Source organism: Eptatretus burgeri, chromosome 8 (assembly GCF_056783735.1).
Source record: "Eptatretus burgeri isolate ZD-2024b chromosome 8, Ebu_testis_v1, whole genome shotgun sequence".
Classification (NCBI taxonomy): domain Eukaryota; kingdom Metazoa; phylum Chordata; class Myxini; order Myxiniformes; family Myxinidae; genus Eptatretus; species Eptatretus burgeri.
This window is the reverse complement of record NC_140968.1, coordinates 108,248,901-108,269,406: the sequence shown is the minus strand read 5'-3', so window position 1 is coordinate 108,269,406 and position 20,506 is coordinate 108,248,901. Positions and strand designations below refer to the sequence as shown.

General features: G+C 43.9%; 1 protein-coding gene across 9 annotated transcripts in view; it reads right to left on the bottom strand.

Moving 5' to 3' along the window:
• Positions 1-1,568: 1,568 nt before the first annotated feature.
• Positions 1,569-20,506, bottom strand: part of LOC147022510 (FAST kinase domain-containing protein 4-like) — a 107,151-nt gene continuing 88,213 nt past the window's right edge. For all 9 annotated transcript variants that reach the window (XM_085893473.1, XM_085893476.1, XM_085893479.1 and 6 more), the window contains 2 exons: positions 14,792-14,906; positions 1,569-1,795 (listed from right to left, as the gene is read on the bottom strand). In XM_085893473.1, coding sequence (XP_085749599.1) covers positions 1,694-1,795; positions 14,792-14,906 — 217 coding nt within the window. In that variant the 3' untranslated portion in view covers positions 1,569-1,693. The remainder of the gene's footprint in view (positions 1,796-14,791; positions 14,907-20,506) is intronic.

Below are 20,506 nucleotides of genomic sequence, written 5' to 3'. Positions count from 1 at the left end.
TTTTGTGGTTTGCTATTTTCAAAATCCTATTCCTGTAACTGTTTGGACAATCTGGTGTAGTGCAGTGAACCATGATTCTCCTTTCCATCCCCACCTCCAATCTTTTCTAAAATCCTGTGTCCTCCCATGATTTGGAAGATGTGCACTTCATCCCGATTTGATTGCACACCCATACAATGAAGTTTTGTTCCCGTTGCGAGTGAAAATACTTTGGATTTGTGGGCAAAAAACACATTTTCTTTTAAACTCACTTGCAGAACTGAGAACTTCCCATGATTATTTCCCCCAGAGATATGTTACAATATGTGTATTTAAAATAGTATCTGTCAAGAACCACTTTGCCTTGTCACACTGGCACTACTTTAACAACATGCAGGTGAAGGTGAAACGTCATGCAGCTTTGGATGGCCCAGATGCTGAATGCCCTGTTATTTAAATCAACAACTTATCGAGTTTGGAAATAATTCGACCATATGCTATCTTGTTCAAACAAACAGTACATCCTGTTCCTATTAATCGTTGCCCCAAGTCAGCACAAGTGATTGCCAGCACAGCCTGTGACTTGAAGTCCTGGAATAAAAATGCCAACGCACAGTGAAACCAAATTGTCCTGCACAGATCACATGAACGAAACAAACAAACAAACAAAACAAGCCGGTAGGCGACATGGCTGCTCGCTCTAGATGGAAAGCTGGCCGACGCGACTCGCCGATATTCATGTACATGCTATCAATCAATTTAGCACAATAAATATGATTATCACAGTCCTCTTAGTTTGCGCCCAGAAACCCGCCTTGTGAAATTTCAGGCATGTTTCCAAAGAGACTCTAACAAATGGCAGCCCTGGTAATTCCATTTATCTATTCGCTAAAGATTTTATTTTTTTATATGATGCTGTAAGACATTCTCCTTGAGCACAAAAAAACAGGTCCCTCGGAGGTCCAGTTTCAGAGGTATTGATTTTTTTTGTGCAGTCCACAATAAGTGTACGATGTACGATAAAGTATTTTAGCTGTTGCTAAGCAACGGAGGTGTGCATAGCAACCATTCATTTTTGTGTACATGCTAGCAACATTGTACACATTTCACTCAAGTTTCATCAAAATCAGACTCTTTCTCTTAGAGATATTCGCAATTAACCGTTTCTGAAATGTTCGACATGTATTCGCCCAAAACCTATCTCCTCCTACAAATATTTTTTGTTAGGGCTGCAAATTGGCATGAAGGGAGCTCGATAGATTGCACACAGAACTCTAAGCTTCGATTTTTCGATTTTTTTTTGATTTTTTAGATTTTTTGACCACTTAAAAGGGCCATTGCTATGCTGTTGCTCAGGCCCAGGGTCCCATATTCGAAAGCACATAATTCCCAGAAATATTGGTCCTACCTACCAAATTTCATTGGAATCGGTTGAGTGGTTTAGCCCCTAGGCTTGACCAAGTTTCACGGACAGACAGACAGATGGAAATGTCCAGAATAAGGGTGCTCTAAGAGCAACCAAAAACGAGGCAACATAAACCGAATACCTTCCTTGTGTAGGTTTACTTTGAAAAAGACAAAAATATCTATTTCATTCAAATATTATGCTTTAATATTCTTCAAACCAATATACATGACAATCCAATGAGGCAAAAAACCAAAATGATTTTATGTATTTAATACAATTAGAAAAATGGACAGAGCACAACCAACTTTATGTCACTCGATCCTCAGCCAGAATCTTTGCCATTTTTTTCATGATGAAAGCTGCTCGCTGAGTGTTCGTTGTCAAAGCTTCAAAATCAAAGTACGCCACCTTCCACACGCACACACACAAACACAATAGCACCTTCAGATTGTCATGAGAGATTGGAAATAAAAACATTCGTAAATGTGTAAAAAAAGAAAAAGTAAGTTATAAGATAAACAAAAACCTTCACCGAGATGACCACATGTCAAAGCTTTCGTGTATTATATAATGGATAGGATAGATCAAATAACTTTACTAATCACAAACGTGAAACTTGGCACGTGCAAAACCACCTGAAAACAAATAAATCCACATTCAAATACATCAAACCAACACTCATAATCATATATAGATGCAGAGTCATATACTCGAGAGTTCATAGAACACATTATCCCGCGCCATCTTGAGAAACAATGACATGGACTGCGTCTACGAGCGGCAAATTGATTTGTCGTGATGACGTAAAATGTCGCAATAGTTTGTCCAAGTACAGCTAAACGGAAGTTTTTTTTTTAGAAAGTGCGAAAAAGGCGATTTATGTTCTCCAGCGTTCAAGTATATATTTCAATCGAAATAAAATCAAGATTTTAAAAGTCCAGAAAAAATATATTCCGGAAGTTTACTGCTATTGATGCAGCGTCTTATTTAACACATTTCATTAGTTATTCATGCCTGTTGTTTGTGTCCTTCATGACGTCCTTTAAAACAGGAAGTTTCCTGTTGGGCATGATTTTCAATTTTGATTTGACAGCGAGGCAGACGAACAGAGTAAAAACAATTATCTCACTCCTCTCTGCACATGTGCAAGTGGGACAAATTCAGAGCCAAACAGTATTGCTAAAATACAAGTTGATCCTCCCTCATAACCTGATAGTCCGGATGTCAAACACCATTTTTCAAGATGACCTTGCATTAGGGTCCGCACAATGTTTTTCTGCATTTTTGTGATCACCAGAACATCTGAATGAATATTCCGATTGATGCCACTCTGGCACCCTTGAGCATTTTTGTAGAAACCCATTAAATGCAAATTAGCGGTGGCCATTGTCAAAATTACTATTTTTCTTAATATCTCCAAAAGTAAGCATTCAAATAGCCTGGTTGAGGTGTCCACACCCATGTTTTTAGGGTCACTGGTAATGATAACCCCACTTAAAATTTAATAACATTTAAATTAAGCTCATTAATATGCAAATTAGCAGTCGCCATTATTGAGAATGTAGATAAATAGACATATAGAAAGGAAAAAAAAAACACCAGTCTTTGTGAATATAGATCACTTTATTATTCATACAGAATCAACAATTCGACAGTATGCAATGAAAGCAGCGAACAACATGAACAAAATAAGACATTCCTGTGTAAATCAAATGCTCATATATGTATGTATGTGTATATACAGTATATATATATATATATATATATATATATATATATATATATATATATATATATATAAATAAATATAAAACAGGTTTGTAAACCTTATGAAGGAGACTTCAGTGCTTGGTGTCTCATTCAGTGTCAGAGTCATCATCAAGGGCAAATGCACCAGCTGTCTTGGTGCACTCATTCCTGCAGCCAGTATCTCCATGGAATGTACAGAATACTGTGCATGGTAACTTGACTGCTGTGCAGCGGCATTGAGCTGTGTGGCATTGCTTGTCGAAGGAACATCCACATCGTATTAGCTCCAAGATCTCTGGTGCTGCAAGAGCGAAGTTGGGCGGCAGCATAACTGGAAGTAATGATCTTGATGCCTCATCACGTTTCCATCCGTACTGAGTGGGATCCAGAGGTGGTGCCTGCAGCTCAGCGGCAGACTTCCATATTGCTGTCTGGATATGAGTGCGTCGCACGTTTTGTTCAAAGGACTCTGTAGTTGGTGGCAGAGCCTTGAGGTCTGGTGCTTTGATGGCATTTGGTTTCGTCATATTCATAGACCACACCTCTTTGCGAACACCAGATATGTTGCTTCTCTCCTTGCTACCATAGCAAACAGCCATGAACACAGTGGCTTCGGCGATGACATCGTCAATAGATGCATCCACATTCCCAAGTTTTTGAAGTGAATGGCCTGCTGTGAGTGTCTTCTTGCCAGTCAGTTTACCTCCACCATACATCTGGGCAACGGTGTCGCAACCTGTCAGTGCGTGTGAAGCTAATAGGTCTTGCACCATCCCGGCATGCTTTCTGGCAATGGTCCCAATGTCGATCAACGATTGGTCAGGACATGTTGCTTCCATTGTTATGCAGCATTGCAGATGAAGTTCTGCGAAGTGATACACAAGCAAGATGAACACATCAGTATCATCACAGATGACTGTGATGCATTTTGCGCCATCTTTGGCAACTTTAGCGACTTGCTGAATCATGACATCTGCCTCCTCATGCATAGTCTTCAAATCAGTGCGACACCTTTGGGCTCCGTGGTGTATTTCCACTGTGGTAGACTCCTATCCCTTAATGACGAGCCTGTTTTGGCTCTGCTTTCTCTGTTGATTAACGTCAATCAAATTCTGGCAAATCAGTTCTATCAGCTGAACTTTTTTCTCAGTTACTGACAGATCCACCAGCTGTGGAGGCAGTGGACTCTGGCGGTTCAACCTGTGGCACCTGCGAGCTTGCTGCCCAGCTCTTGCTAATGTTGTTCCACTCTTGATGCTGAAATCATGATATCTGTCAAATACCAGATATACATCTGATTTGTCCACCTTTGCCATGATGTAGCTCATGAAGTTGTCATCAAAGTGTTGCACAATTCCCCTGTTAGGCCAATGAATAACCCAGAGGATTGCACAACCATCTAAGATGGTGACTTCACGTTGTGGACCCAGTCTTGTTTTAGATTTCCACTTGGAGATTCTTCTTCAATGTCGACTTGGTCTTTGCTATTCTCATCTCCCCCTTTTCATACTCTAATACTTCGTACTTTAATACTTCGTACTCTAAGACGTCACATAGTTTGATGTTTTGACTTTGTTGGAGTCCCATGACCCTGGAGTAGATGAGATTTAGATCACAAACCTCAGTAGATCCCACACGCATGACTTTCCGTGTCACTGCCATAGTTATGACTTGTTTAGATAAGGGAGCGTTGAATCCTGCTGGCCAGATTTCTTCATACGAATGCATCTGTGTTTGGCCAATGTCAACTGCCCTTGGCACGTTCACCTTCTCTGGTCCAATTCTGCCAGTTACAATGTTGACAACTCTGTCTGCATGTTCGTTTGGGTCAAGTGGGTCGAGACAGGACTGGAGTTTTCTCCTTATCTTACCTCGGTCCTCTGCATCAGATCGTACGTGTGATTGCTTCTCTTCCTTGTGAATGGTCACCTCTGTGACTATTTGCCCCTCAGACATATCTGTGAGATCATGGACTATCTGACTAAACGTGTGCATACTATAGGCCCACTTCTTCAGTATAGAAGGCTTCAATGTAATGCCAACTATTCCATGTATGCCATGACCGTAGCGCCTGAACGTGGACTCGATGTACATATCCGACCAGAGGCCCTTTTTGTGCCGCATCACGTGATCTTCTTTTAAGAACATTTCCAGAATGTCTCCATGAAGCCTTTCAATCGATCGAAGGTCGTAAAGCCCATATCTAGCATACTTGTGATGTCCAGCAACGAAGAAGTAGGGGAACATCTCCTTCATAGCCCAAAGATGAAATGGCCAGTCTCCTTCATGCTCAGCATGAACAAATGCCATCATCATGAATACAGGCTTCACAAGGTTCTGTCCCCATAGTTGTGTGGTCATGCTCTTTGTTGCTTTGGTTTCAAGTGTCCATTAAGTCTTCATGACTTTCCTGGCTGAGCCACGCTGGAACGAAGGACCTCCTCAGTCACCAATCGCAGGGCCCTGAAGTTTTGGGGAAACTTTTTTCCACCAAGCATATCAGCAACACCTCCAAAGGCAGATTTTATCACGTCTTCTAGCCCACTTTCAGCCATCAAGTTCCCCACACAACCGATGAAACGCATAAGGGTGTGCATGCCGCCCAGCCTTGGTATGAACTGGGTAAATCACTCAGGATAAACCCATTTAACATTAACAGCCACTCGATACAGCTGTTGGTCGTTTGTGAAGATGGTTACAGTTTGTCCACACTCTGCGGTCAAGCGTTTTCCCTCCTCCATTGCTGTAAACATCGTGTCCGGATCAGCTGGATCCATATCTATGAGTGGTGTATAAATGGCCCTCGTTGCAGGTTGGATGGATCATCCTTGCTCTCTGCAGAGCTTCGTATTAAAGTCACCAAACTCTGGTGTGTTCTGACCAGAAGTGATTTGCTTCAGAAAAGAGAAATCCATATCTTGAACTCTCCTAAGTTGTATAGCTTGATGAGATAATATGTGGACAGGTAACACCACATGTGTGGCTTCTTCAACTGGCATCGCTGGTTTCTCAGATCCCTTGTACCTTTGAACCAAAATGTCTTCTGACACAGGTGTCTTCATTTCATCACGGGTCAATCGTCTGATGATGCTTCATCTTCAGATGTGGAAGATATCTCCCGATCTTTTATGGTAAGTAGTACTGCAAGAGAATGTGTTGAAACGAGTCCATTCTGGGATGAGATATTTGTGTCGAAGTTGTCAGCAACAACCTGAACGAGGCCACATTCAGCATTGGTGGTTCCCCTAATCCAGGAGTGAACAGTTGCAGCCTTTGCTGCTGATCCCTTGAAACGCTGAAACTCATCAAAGCAACAGGTCACACGATAGTTGTACAACTGCTCGACGAGGCTTTTACAACTGACTAGAACTCTCAGTGCTATTTGGAGTGTAGTTGGTCGATTGGTGATCATATTCGTTATGATGTTTCCTATCAGAGCTCCTGGAAGGGTGCAGTCCAGTTTAGCTGATATTTTGGAGAGTAGCAATTGAAGGGTTGAACTCACTGCTTCACTATCAACATCTATATTAATTCTAGTCTAATCGGAACTGGGGTCGGACGACAACTGCTTAGATTCCCGTGCAACCTTCTTGGCAATTCGTTCAATGGAAACATCAGTGGCGTCATCTTCATCTGATGCTACTAAGTTTATCGCAGTCGACGCTCTGCTGCGAAACAAGATAAAACGAGCGACACCTTCACCAGACAGAACCAGAAGCTCATAGCCAAGTATATCCAACAATTTAGATAACAGGGTTCGTCGAGAGTATAGCTTTCCTCCATGATCCTTGAACATGTTGTAGACTTCTACTGAATTCCAGATGCGCAACATGTCGTTTTTCATCGATAGGATGGTAGAACTGACAGCTGGCTCAATGCCCTGAGTTTCTCTGCCACTGTGTGCTGCTGCTGCAACAGAACGGGGTGCCATGAAGGACTTTCTGCAGTCATCGTGATATCTCGCATCAGCAGCATGAAGATCGCTGATTGCGCCCATTCATCGTATCTTGACCTGGCGTCCTTCTTCATCCTGGCGGGAATCGATAACATCTAGAATAGTTTGTGTGAAAGTTGTCCGATCAACATGATCTGCAGTCCTACAAAGGAGAACTCGCCGCCAACGATTAGGATTCTTCTTATCAAAGTTCATGATGCACTTTTCTCCACAAAAAATGCAATGTTCTTTAAAGTCAAATACTGTCGTCTTTGAACGGAGCCTTCTTTTGCTTGTTGAAGCATCTTCCAAACAGACATTACTCATTCGTTTCAAGTGTCTTTCTATGTGTGAGTGTGATGTGTACTTTGACACAGTCTCTATGGCATTTGAGCTCGATAGATTTGTCTGCCTGCAATCTCTGTTCAAGCTCTTCATGTATACCATCTTGTCTAGCTTTGCTTGATCGGATGATACTTCGAACTCTGTCTGGACCAACTGTTACCAGAGGTTTTCCAGCTTTAGTTGCATCGCAGGGACTGAAGAAACTCTCCCATGGTGATGGAGCCTCAACCTGTAACAATAGAGGTAATTATAAACATCAGCAAACATTAAATTTCTTTGTTCGTATTCAAAAAAATTCTCAGGAAACAGGTTCCACCCAGTGTACTTTGAAAAATCAATAAAATACACAGTTGCTTTCAGACAGATCATGTTAAATAAAAAAATAAAATAAACTTGCTGGCAAATAATATCGATCATTCTTCTGTATGAGAAGACATTACTCTTACTTAAAACTCAGTTCTCCATGTTTCTTTCATTACATTACAAGCCTCAACTTACTTGATCAGAAACAGTTCATGTTGATCTTCTGAGGTCAGCCATTTCTTCACAACTGTACTGGGGATAAACGGCTCTGTGCAAGTTATTTTCAAACAGTTTTGTTGTTGTTGTATAACTGTACTGCAAAAACGCTGATCGGCGCGGACAAATTCAGGGGGTCGGGTTATGCTAATTTGCATATTAATGAGCTAAATTTAAATGTTATTAAATTTTAAGTGGGTTTATTATGACCAGTGACCCTAACAACAATAGTGTAGACACCTCAACCAGGCTATTTGGATGCTTACTTTTGGAGATATTAAGAAAAATAGTAATTTCGACAATGGCCACCGCTAATTTGCATATTAATGGGTTTCTACAAAAGTGCTTTAGGGTACCAGAGTGGCATCAATCGGAATATTCATTCGGATGCTCTGGTGATCACAAAAATGCAGAAAAACATTGTGTGGACCCTAATGCACGCTTTTCTGGCCAACACTCGGACTATGACGTTTGTAAACAGAACGACAGACACACAGAAGTGAACCAATTGCTTAACTTTACTTTTCGCAATGTGTGTGCAGGGAAATAAAACAAGAAAAAACAGATATGGAACAAATGATGTTTATATCATGCAACAAATTGTACAAAATAAAAAATACATCTAAACTAGAAGGGCACTCAGTAGAGCGCATACCTCTGCCACGTAATGCCTGATCCACGAAAACATATCGGGACCAATAGATGTTTGAAATATCATGCTGTGCAGTACCATATCGTTTTTGGACCGATCTCTCAATGGTGAAGAATCACTTAAAAAATTCTCTGATCCAGATACAGATTCGGATATTCATCAAAATTAAGCATTGCTCTCCTTGGCCAGTCAACTACACACACAAAAAAATTCAGAAAAAATGCTTGAAAACTGTCACCAAAAATCGTATGACAAACAAACAGAGACAGACAGACAAACGCTACACACCAACATACTTGGCGATTTTTTCACCAAGTAACAAACGCAACCGACAAACAGGCTCGTATGAGAGCCAACACACAGAACGTACAAGGGGAGCAGGACATAAGAGGGTGGGAGAGGGAAGGAAAAAAACACAGTGGGGAACAGAGACATGAGGAGATCTGTGGAAGGGAGAGGGATGGGGTGGGGAACACAGGGTAAACAAGATGGACATTACAGGGACTTTCAGGAAGGAAAGCAGGAAATTTAAAGGTGGGTTTGGGGTGGATTAGCGGGGGTAGAAAAGATCGTGGTTTTGGATGGGGGAAGATAAGAGATGGTGGTCAACAGCTGTTTTGAATAACTGGAGAGAAGAGTGGGATTAAAGAGAGTGTGGGAGTTTGTTACAAAGGCGGCAAAAGAGGAAAGAGTGAATGTGAGCAGCGATTCTTAATTTGTCGTTTTACCAGAACCAGAAGGCACGTGATGTGATCGGCGGATGAATCAAAATATGTTGAGTGTGACGAGCACTCCCCCAATCTCCATTGGACACAATCTGGGTACCAGAGGGATGGTTGTTCTTTGTGGATTATGTGGTTTTACCATGGAAGACATAATCCGCGGCGATGCTCACCATCACAGTCAGCAGGTGCGTCTGATGTTTAAATGATAAATGTGGTCATCATTGGTTAGATATTTATCGGTATGCTGTCCTGATGAGGGCAAATAAGCCCAAAATCCAGATAGGCGGCTCTGTTTGATTTTTACTTGAAGTTGACCATGTAATCTTTGCCTGTTTGAGTCGCTGGGCCAAGGCTTCCGAATTGGGGGTGACGTTTTGGTGTAGGGATGTGTCCAATGGAGATTGGGGGAGTGCTCGTCACACTCCATGTTTCGACGTGTGTGTGTGTGTGTGTGTGTGTGTGTGTGTGTGTGTGTGTGTGTGTGTGTGTGTGTGTGTGTGTGTGTGTGTGTGTGTGTGTGTGTGTGTGTGTATGTATGTATGTATGTATGTGTGTATGTATGTATGTATATATATATATATATATATATATATATATATATATATATATATATATATATATACATATACACCCATATACAAGCGAGGTATGCTTACACATTGTAAGCAATAAGGAACTGTACTTCCACAGTCTCGAGTTGCTCACCTGCATTCGTTTTTTTCTTTTATGTATTTTCATTTATTTATATTTTCGTTCACAGACGCTTTCTGACGGTTCTGTGATTTTTCCTGGTGTATAGGCTTTGATGTCCGTCAGCACAAAAAAAATTACTGTGCTTCCCCATAAGGATACCGATGTGCCTTGTGTGTTGTTTTATGGGTGAAACCAGCACAGGGCAAGAGACAGAAGAATCCCCAAATTAATAAAGTACAAATGTCACAGATATCAACGCAGCGATGAATTAACTCACAACTCTCGAGGTGGCAACTTCCCTCAGGTACCAATATGAAAAACAAACCCCAGCAGGTTATAAATCAGTGAAGGGTCCTGCTGTGAGCCCGTTCAAAGGGATGTCATCCAGACAGTGTGCATGGGATGAATCCAACAGACCAGTCACGTCGCAAAAGTCCTTAAGATGGTGAAAGCTTTGTAACACTGGAGCATGAAGAAGAATCCGAGTCTACAGGTCAAGCTGTCTCAGAGAGAGGTTGAAGACGTGAGCTTCACGCTGTGAAGGAAATGATGTGAAGGATGACTGGAAAGGTGAGGAGAGAGTGGAGGAATGGGCAGGCTGCCTTCTCGATAAGGCCAGCGAGGAGATGTCTGCTTTGAAGTCGTCTCCGAGAATACAGCAGGGCAGTAGGTTTGATGAGTGGACCGTCCAGGTGATTAGAGCGACCAACGTACAGCAGGGTGAAGTTGGTTCTTTGTAGTCAGGGAATGGGGTCGCTGAAGCATCCCAGGCTTAGCATACAGTGGACTCCCGATGCCTCCTTTTATTTGGAGTTCGAGTCAGTTTTAAAATGAATTTCGCCTCGTGAAATGAAGTACAGCAGCTCTGGAAAATGTGCCTTTCTTGCAGCACATGAAATTGAGCAGCTCAGGAGAATGCCTTTCTTCCCTTTGTCTTCTACATTCCTTCTCCTACATTTTTCCTCTCTCTCTTGCTTTACGCAAACTGCCGGTACGTTAGATTTCTATCAAACTGCCAGAAAGCCGTTTATCTTTGTTTTGTCGTGGTTTCTCGAGGCCACGGCAGCCCTTGGTTGTGTCTCTGATCTCGTATTGTTGTCATTTGTGAGGCACTGTTGGTTTCTATTCTGTCATGTTGCTGTCCTTGTCAAGGCCAATGCAGCCTTGGCAAGTGTCGTTGTGAGCCAACTGGACTTTCAACTGCCAAAACAATTACATACCCAATACCAAACAATTCCTACACCCCAGTACAATTAACTTTCACCCACAGCACAATTAAATGTTATCCTGGTCCATAACCCCTCTGGTGAAGTAAAACAATTAATATGTTCACAAAAATATTGTTGCGGGCCGGGGGTCGGGTGAGAAAACCACGAGGTGGGGGAAGCTATCTCGGTTCCCACCAGACTCCCCGGAATTGTAGGCCATCGCACAGGGATAATTCCATGACGCGGCGGGTCGCTTAACCGACCGTGTACGCCAATAACTCAATCGCATGACCGAGAGTCCTCCCGTCTATGGGTTAATCGGGTTACCTAATTAATCACGTGGTTTAATTACCGGGGAACACGCCCTCGGTATGCCTTGTCCGAACCGGTTCACTCCACCAGACCGGATCACTTTACCGGATCGGATGCAGCCGAGCGACACTGCCAAGGACGTACCAGCCTAAAGGAACGGATCGTTGGGAATAAAGTCCCCACTAAACCAGGATTCGGACCATGCTGGATCAACGAAAGAAACCACAAAGACGAGCTGGGAACATTCCTAATAATTTATTAACAGTGGGCGAGGAAAGGTATTTGGTACGATCAGGATTTATTGGGGTGTGTTGTGCAGAGATAGGGGAGAGAGGTGTGGTGCAGCAAATAAACAAGCAACTTACAAAAGGGGACACAGAGCAGACTTAACGCAAGAATAATAATGATAACGATCTTCTGCGGTCTTACTTAAGCAGACAGGCGCCAACACACACACACACACACACACACACACACACACACACACACACACACACACACACACACACACACACACACACACACACACACACACACACACACACACACACACACACCGATGAAGACGAAGTTTTGCAACAGGAAGGGAAAGGAGTTGAGGCTATGATCACGGTACCTTTTCACTCGATAGCACGACGCACCACCAATACGTTTCGGGGGGGGGGGGGAGGGGATGCTCCGTAGTGCGGTACCAGAGAATGGGCACGTCGTCTCTGACTTCAGCCGCACGTGTGGAGACCGCGTTCGTGAATGAGGATCTTGAGTGGAGGAGGGGCGGAGTCCAGAGTGCGAGGATGGAGTGGCAGGCGGGACCAGATAGGCGGGTGGGGTTGACGTTGTGTGGGCGGAGATGAGGAGGCTGAGTCCAGACAGCAGGAGGCGGGTTGTAGCGGTGTCGACGAGGGCGAGGCGAGAGCGGGAGAGAGGCGGAGAAAGAGAAAGAAAAAGGCGGAGGGACTGCTCCGACCTTTATAGGACTTGCAGCGTGGGGGGGAGGGGCCACCCCGAATCGAAACGTCATCACCTGAATCGGGTGCTCCTATTGGCCCCAACCCCTCACGTGGCCCGCCAACTTTGGCCGGAAACCGCCTCACTTTGTTTCCGGCAAGGCCATCCCAGACAGCGGCAATATTCCGCCCCGACCCCACGACATGACATGAATCGCCCACACCGAAATTGGCATGCAAATCGTCCTGCAAAAACCCTGGGCCGTGCCCTGGCGACTGGCCGAGTGTCCCGCATGCCCACTCGGGCATCCGACCAGCGCCGATCAACGCGCGCGCCAACACGGCCCGCACTGTACATTCCCCGGCTCGATCGCAGCTTCACTGGCCGTAGAGACGAGAAGACGTTCACTATCTGCGGGGAATCTGCTGCTGCCAGCGAGGGCCGAAGGTACATCGCCATGGATAAATCCATGCACATTTCACAAGCGGCGTACGTGTCTGCCTTCGAGCATGTTCCATACAGCGCATGCGGTTCGGCCATTATGCACGTGGCCAGCGCTCGCACGACTCCGCTAGTGTGTGCGTGCGGCGAACACCAATATGTGTTGGATATTGAGGTTGAAAAGGAACAAGCCGCTTTTACTCTGCACACTCGTATCCCACCCAACATGGCGTGGTCGTCATCTTTATCGGCCTCATACGCGTTTCGTGCAGCGTGGGCGTCGTGCTGGCTGTTTCCTGTGTTGTGAAAAACACCATTCGTGCAGCCTCTTAAGAGGTATTCATTTGCATACCTTTTTAATGCAACCGGAAATCTTCCCCAGATCATCGGAAGCTCGAGTCGATAATCCCGCACTGCTAAGCGCACTATATGACTCGCTGCACACGTTGGGTTTAGGGCTCGCCCGAGAACGACGGCTCTGTGCAGCAGTTTCTTCACAGCGGCGCCGCACGCGCTGGCCTCCATGAGACCCACCTCACAGCGAATGTGCGCGTGGCTGATTTACCTCAGGAATAATCAGACGAAAAGAAGAGTAGGGACAAAATTAAGAAGGAAATGATTTAAGCAACCCCAGCTATTAGATCATCGCAACGCACTCCCTTGTTGTCCTGCTAAACAAAAGGAAAGGGACTATCTACACGTATCATAATGGAATAACGATCTTGGGACCACCATCTGTTGGATGCATGCGGTTCTGAGAACTATGTAGATAAATGTGCTTGTCCTCTTCAACCAAAACATGAACATGTTTGAATGAAAACCTCAATCTTTGTTGCTAAATATATATTTTTTTATAAAGAGTATACTCATAGTTGGCATGGTGAGTAACCATAAAAACCTAATGCCAACTCTTCGACTGCATTCCACGAGGCCAATTGGGATATACTACAGCAATTTTGAATTTGTACAAGTAAACAGGCATGCACATGGGGCTGGCAAGATGGTCTGGAGGTACGCACACTCACCTCTCAGGCGTCTAGCCTGGGTTTGAATCCCGACCCAGCTATAAACTGCCATCCTGGTGTTTCATAGGCAAGGCGATTCATCAATGAGCATGCCGTTAAACTGGGTGTCCCATCTGCCGATATTAGATAGTGGACATTAAAGATCCCACAGAGTAATTCATGAAGAGCGGATGAGCTAATGTCGGCACCCTAAGCAAATTATAAATTCCTGCCCGAACCTTAGTTGAACATCAGGCCTGGCCAGCCGGTTCATGAAAGACTTGGGCCAAAACTCCCCCCGGCCGATCTCACAAGAACATAGGAGGTGGAGGTGGAGGAGAAGATATGCACACATTTATATTTCTTTGAGTTATTGCACTTTCTGGAGATACTTAACATTTTTCTGATAAATTGTGAATGTTTTGTTGTTTAGAGTTTTTTTTGCCATTTGTATCTCTCATTGAAGTTTAAGATAACCTGCAAAAGTGAAAAAACAAATATTTCGTTCCTTCATCCTCACTCCCCAGTTATGTTCTGAAAATAAATCTTGTATTATTGTACATCGCTCCTTCCCAATTCCACATCGAGGTGATGCATGATGTCATCGCCGGAGGGAGTACTCAGTTTTTACTCGGTTTGTTTTCTTGTTTGTTTGTCCGGGTGGTATCTCAGTCATCCTTTGAGCTGGAAAGCTGAAATTTGGGAACAAAAGTAAAGATGTGCTTTGGAAAAGAAGTTAATTTTTTATTTTTTGATTAATCAATTAATTGATGAATTACTTAAGTATTATTGATTTCTTAATTACTTTTTTATTTTCTTTGCATGTGTTTGCCAAATTTAGGGACTAAATACACGTGCAAATGTGCAGTCATACCGGCACCACCAAGAAACCGGCTCGGCGAAGCTGCCTCTGTTTCAGTGCAGAAAGGCCATGTAGGTCATGAGACTGCAGAAGGAAGTGAGTGAAATCATAGGCGAGGAATGCAACCCTGGTGGGGAAGAGAAAAAAAAAACAAAAGGAACAAATGATAATCAAACAGGGAGAAAAATATAAAACAATTCCAACCGAAGAGCAATGACAGATTTTAGCAGAGTATTCGGTGACACACGAAAATCAGAATAGCACAAATCATCTTGGCGTTAATACATTGTGGCGGCTGTATTGTTCACATTTCATCATAATATGGCACTTATGTATGCCACACTTAATGAGGGAGAGAGAAGGGGAGAGTGAGGAGATGGAGGAGAAAAGAGAAAGGAGGGAGGGGGAATGAGGAGGGGTGGGGGAGTGAGGAGGGTAGGGGGAAGGGAAGGCAGCGAGAGGTGAGATGAAGGGAAGTCAGATATGCGGTGGAGCGTTAATTATGATTCAAAATGTCTCATCGAAATGCTTCTCCAGAGAATAACAGTGAAGATGTAAATAATATAAAGTTGTTGTTGTTCTTCTTCTTTCGGCTGCTCCCGTTAGGGGTCGCCACAGCGGATCATCCGTTATGATCCGCATACTGATTTGGCACAGGTTTTACGCCGGATGCCCTTCCTGACGCAACCCTGGTCGCCTCTTACGACACAGGGATAAGGGTTGGGTTTTGCCATGATTCTGGGTTGCACAACACCCTCTCATAGCGTGGCCCAGCGCAGAGCGCCCATCCTCAAGCGATCCTCCAACCCAAGCCTCCGAGTAGCCGGATTACAGGCGCACGCCACTATGCCCGGTCACGTAAATAATATAAAGTCTGAAATCCAATTTTGACCGGACATACTATAAATACCGCCCAGACATGTCCGGAGATGAATGCAGTCCGAAGATTAACGCAGTCCGGAGACAAACACTTCTCAGACGCTTCCGGAGACAAACATCGCTTGGACATGTCCAGAGACAAACACCCATCTGGACACAAACACCGCCGAGATGCGTGCAGGGAGAAACACCGCCCGGATGTGTCTGGAGACAAACACCACCCAGACGCATCCGAAGACAAGCTCCGTCCAGAGATGGCCGGAGAGAAATACCACCCGGACATGTCCAGAGACAAACTCCCATCCAGATATAAACACTGCCCGGACATAACCAGCGTCTAGACATGTATGGTGATAACCACCACCCGGATATGTCTACAAACAGAGAGAGATGGGGGAGAGCGGTGTGGGAGAGAGAGGGGGGAGGGAAGGGGGAGTGAAAGAGGTGTGGGAGGAGGGTACTGCACTGTATAGCACCTCAATTCCCTATAATCGTGGAATGCTTTTCTGATGACGAACATACGGAAATCTCCGAATGGGTCGGAACAAAAATACGGATTTCCGTTCTATACGGAAGGAGATTCATCCGTGTTGTCATGTTGCACAATAGGGAAGGGAATCTGGCAGTGTTCTGTGAGCATGAATCAGTACTCCCACCACCATCAATGAAGCACACTTATGACAAGGCAGCTCTTCTGAACATTATTCTCCAAGAGGTAAATATGAACAAAGACCATGCTGAGGCTGAACATCCAATTCCTCCGACGTCCTACGGAGCTATTGTCATTGATGGAGGACTTCTCATACACTCACTGATTCCAAAGCCAACCTGCACTAAATTTGATGACACTTTTTTTAACCACTGTTCTAGCCACACTTGAGATCACAACTGCATAGCTGTGATTAACTCCACATTGTTAGCCTTGCCGAACGAGAGGGGATTGCCTTTGGGTCCATTTGTTAGTTGCAAAATTGAAGATTTTTCAAGTACATTGGTCAGTCGATTTTGTTATTGTCTGTCTGTTTATCACGCACAGGTCACAAATTATAAATCGATCTTCACAAAACTTCGCCAGATGGTCGAGTTTGTCATAAGGAAGAAGCCTATTGTTTTTGAGGTCAAAAGGTCAACAACTAAGGTGGTTTTTCTAAATCCCTCAATTTTCATCCAATTGACTTGAAACTTGAAGAGGGTTTATATTTCAGGCCATTGAATTCAACCATCCAATTATTTTTGAGGTCAACATTGACCAAAAGGTCAACATAGGCCCAAGGTCAACAACTAAGGTGGTATTTCTAAAATTGTCAATTTTCATCCAATTGACATTTTTTGAATTAACAATTCCATAAAATTTGAAGAGGATTTGCATATTTGGTTATTAAATTCAAGCACCAATTATTTTTGAGGTCAAATTGGTTTTATGGATTTTGCAAGTATCATGCTCTGCATTACGTCTTCATCTTCTTGTTTGTCTGTCTGTTTGTTTGTTTGTTTGTCCGCACAGAACTTTCGTGTTTTTCTCTGCAACCGCTTGTCGGATTGAGACGAAATTTTCACCATTGGTGTGACTACTCATGTAGAATTTTTAATGATAATTATGACGTCACAGGTCACGTGTGGCAGCCATGTTGGAAAAACAGAAGAAAAAAAAAACTTTGGACCTCTGTATCTCTGAAACCGCACCAAGGACAAAATTGAAACTTGGTACATGGCAAGTTCTCCTCATGGGGAATGAGTGCGATTTTTTTTCCTGATGTCATGGGTGCTGTGGGGGAAAATTTTGTATTAATGTATTCTAAATTGTAACAAATGGAGTTTTAGAAATGTAACTTTTATGCTACAAGTTGAATTGGCTGTCCTTTCTGGCCAAGAGACTTTTGCCCAAAATGTTTATAAATGTCTTGGTCTGGAGCAGAGTGACCTTAGCTCAAAACAGCAAACCTTTGCCTCGAAATGTACGAAGTGGCTTCTCATCTAAAGGACACATCTGCAGTCTGGGTTGATAGCCCCCACCACTCTCTCATGAAAGTATAAAATGCTTTGAAATGTAAAATTGTTTCAGTGCAAGTACTTGAGGAAGTATTAGAATCTCAGGGGTTTTTACTCCTTGAAACTGACCAAGTACCAAGTTAGAATAAAACTCTCTGATGTAATTTGGAAGTGAATTGAATCGGGTTGGTCTAACTGTTAACTAAAGTAAGAATAAATGAAATAGAAGATAAAAAATATTGCAATCAATGGGGATTCTTAAGTTCATTGTATGAAGGTGAAAACTGTATGGTGGATGATTAGAAAATAAATTGTTTCACAAGGAAGGACTTGTGTGGACATCGGTTTTCAGTGTTAATGGGTTTTATGCAGGATTTTATAACCAAATCGGACAAACGTTAAACTCTGCCTGAAGTCAAATAGGATTCCGCAATCGGCCAGGTAGAATCCTTCAATGATCACAACAAGGTGGGTTAAAAAAAAAATCCACAACAGTGCCTTCGTTATGACATCGTGATTGCATATGTAGAATGCTACATCTGATCAGTATGAACATTGTTGATGGGCATCTAAGGATAAAATGGTCCACAAATTTTTTTTTGATAACATCATTGGTAACGTGATTCAGCAGTCATATTGTTAAAAAAAAAAAAAAATATATATATATATATATATGTATGTATGTATGTATGTATGTATGTATGTATGTATGTATGTATGTATGTATGTATGTATGTATGTATGTATATATATGTATGTATGTATGTATGTATATATATATATATATATATATATATATATGTATGTATATATATATATATATATATATATATATATATATATATATATATATATATATATATATATATATATATATATATATATTGTTACGGCTGTGTAAATTCGCATTACACCATAAAAGGGCCCTCAGGTAAGATATCTCCATAGGTACATGTGTAGTTTGCCCAAACCCGTTGTATAGAGGGAATTTATGTGATTCATCCGGGCTGCGACGCTTTGAGTTAGCCATTTTTCTGTTCTATCTTTTATTTCAAACAAACAGCATCTCAACAACCATGCCATCCCCATCACAGCGCCAACCACACTACAACCACGCCACCTCCACCATCTACGCTCCCACATTTTCGCCACTACGTCCGCTTCCGAACGGCAAACAAAGGTGCCAAGGAGGGAACTGCGAGGATGCGCAGGTTTCCCCGCCTGTTTCTCCCGTTTGACTTCCCCGCGCTTTGGAGTGGAGGAGGGGCGATGCAGGTCAAAGGTCAGAGGTCATGTAAGGGAGGGGTCTCATTTTGGGGGAATAATTCTCTGGCCCAGAGCCAAAAACTGACTCCCCGGGCCCCCGCACCAGGCGGGGTCGAGGGAGAGCGTGAGGGAATGCCCTTTTCGGGAACCCTCTCGAAGGAAGGTGGAGCCGAGAATGGGGCGGGGTGAAGGGCGGCGCCCCGCGCTATAAAAGACGGACACCGGCGGGGCGCTCGGTCGCCTCCTCCTCTTCTTCTTCATTCTTTTCGTCTTGTCTGGTGGTCTGGTCTGGTCTTCAGTTGGTCGAGTTGGTACGAGAGTTTGGTTCTCGAGGGAAGAGGTCCTGCGCCCACGGCTTGGCGAGCGGCCCTGTCACGAAGGCACGGACGGGAGACGCGGCAGCGCCTGTTGTGAGGTGGACCTGCGCGTCCAGACGGGGAGTGCCGGAGAGGGTTCGCCGGCCGCGAGAGAGGTCGGGGCCAGGCGCGACCACGCTGATGGTCGCGGGAGAGGGACTCACCAGCCATAAAAGGGAAGTCGCGACTTCTTTCTTTCTTTTCCTTCCTTTGCTTTTTGTATAAATGTGTGTTGGCGCCATCTGTGAAGTAGAACTGCGTAAGTGTTGCCGTGTGTCGGTTGTAGTCGGTTGTAGCTCTGCATTGCTTTTATTGTTTTAACTGTTATATGTGCATTTTTGTATGGCTGTAAATACGTGCCTTCCGTGCTGGGCTGTGTGAATTAAACGTGCTTGTTGAACTGTTCCCGCTCTGCTTCGTCTCCTTACTTTTAAATTGACTCTCCATCCTGCATCACGTAAGGGGTTCGTAGTGGGTGCAACATCCCGGTAATTAATCGGAACCGTCAAGGCCGACAATAACACCGCTCGGTTATCACTGTAGCACGGAACGGACCGCTTAAGCGGTTCATGTCCGGAGTCGGCCTGTGGCGTGGTACGATCGCCCGGTCGACCATTCGCGCAGGTACTTAGGCAGATCAAATTTGGCGAGCAACCCTATCCTGCGCGGGTGGGCAATTGGCACGATCGTGGTGAGGTTAAAACCCCCACCTGTGACTGGCTCCCGGCGTTGTTCCGAGAGGGTCACGACTGAATTGTCCGTCCGGTGGGCGACGTGCCGCGATTCGAGTTACGTGGCCGTTCGCACGCCGGCGGGCGCAAATTCGCAACAATATATACTCTGAAATGGCTGAACCAGTCATCACTAACAGCAGTTATAAAGTGGCAGTTTTAAATATGTCTGTTATTAATTACGTAACACAGCAGTACACAAACACCACACAATGCACCACCCAAAACAAGTCCTGGTGAGGGTCTGCAATCTCCGATTGCTCTTTTTCTTGTTTGGAATTGGTATTTTGAGCAAGGTATCAAAGCTGAAACTAGATCAAAGAGAGGTGTCTCAACATCAGGAACTCGCAAACGTGTGCTGCATGCCACACGAGTCCCACATGGTCCTCAACGATGGAAACAATTCCTCTCTGATTCAAGTAGTAAAGAAGAACTGTTTGAGTACCTCTCTCTGGATGTAAGCAAGGCTGGATACAATGATGACAAACATCTTCTGGTGACCTTAA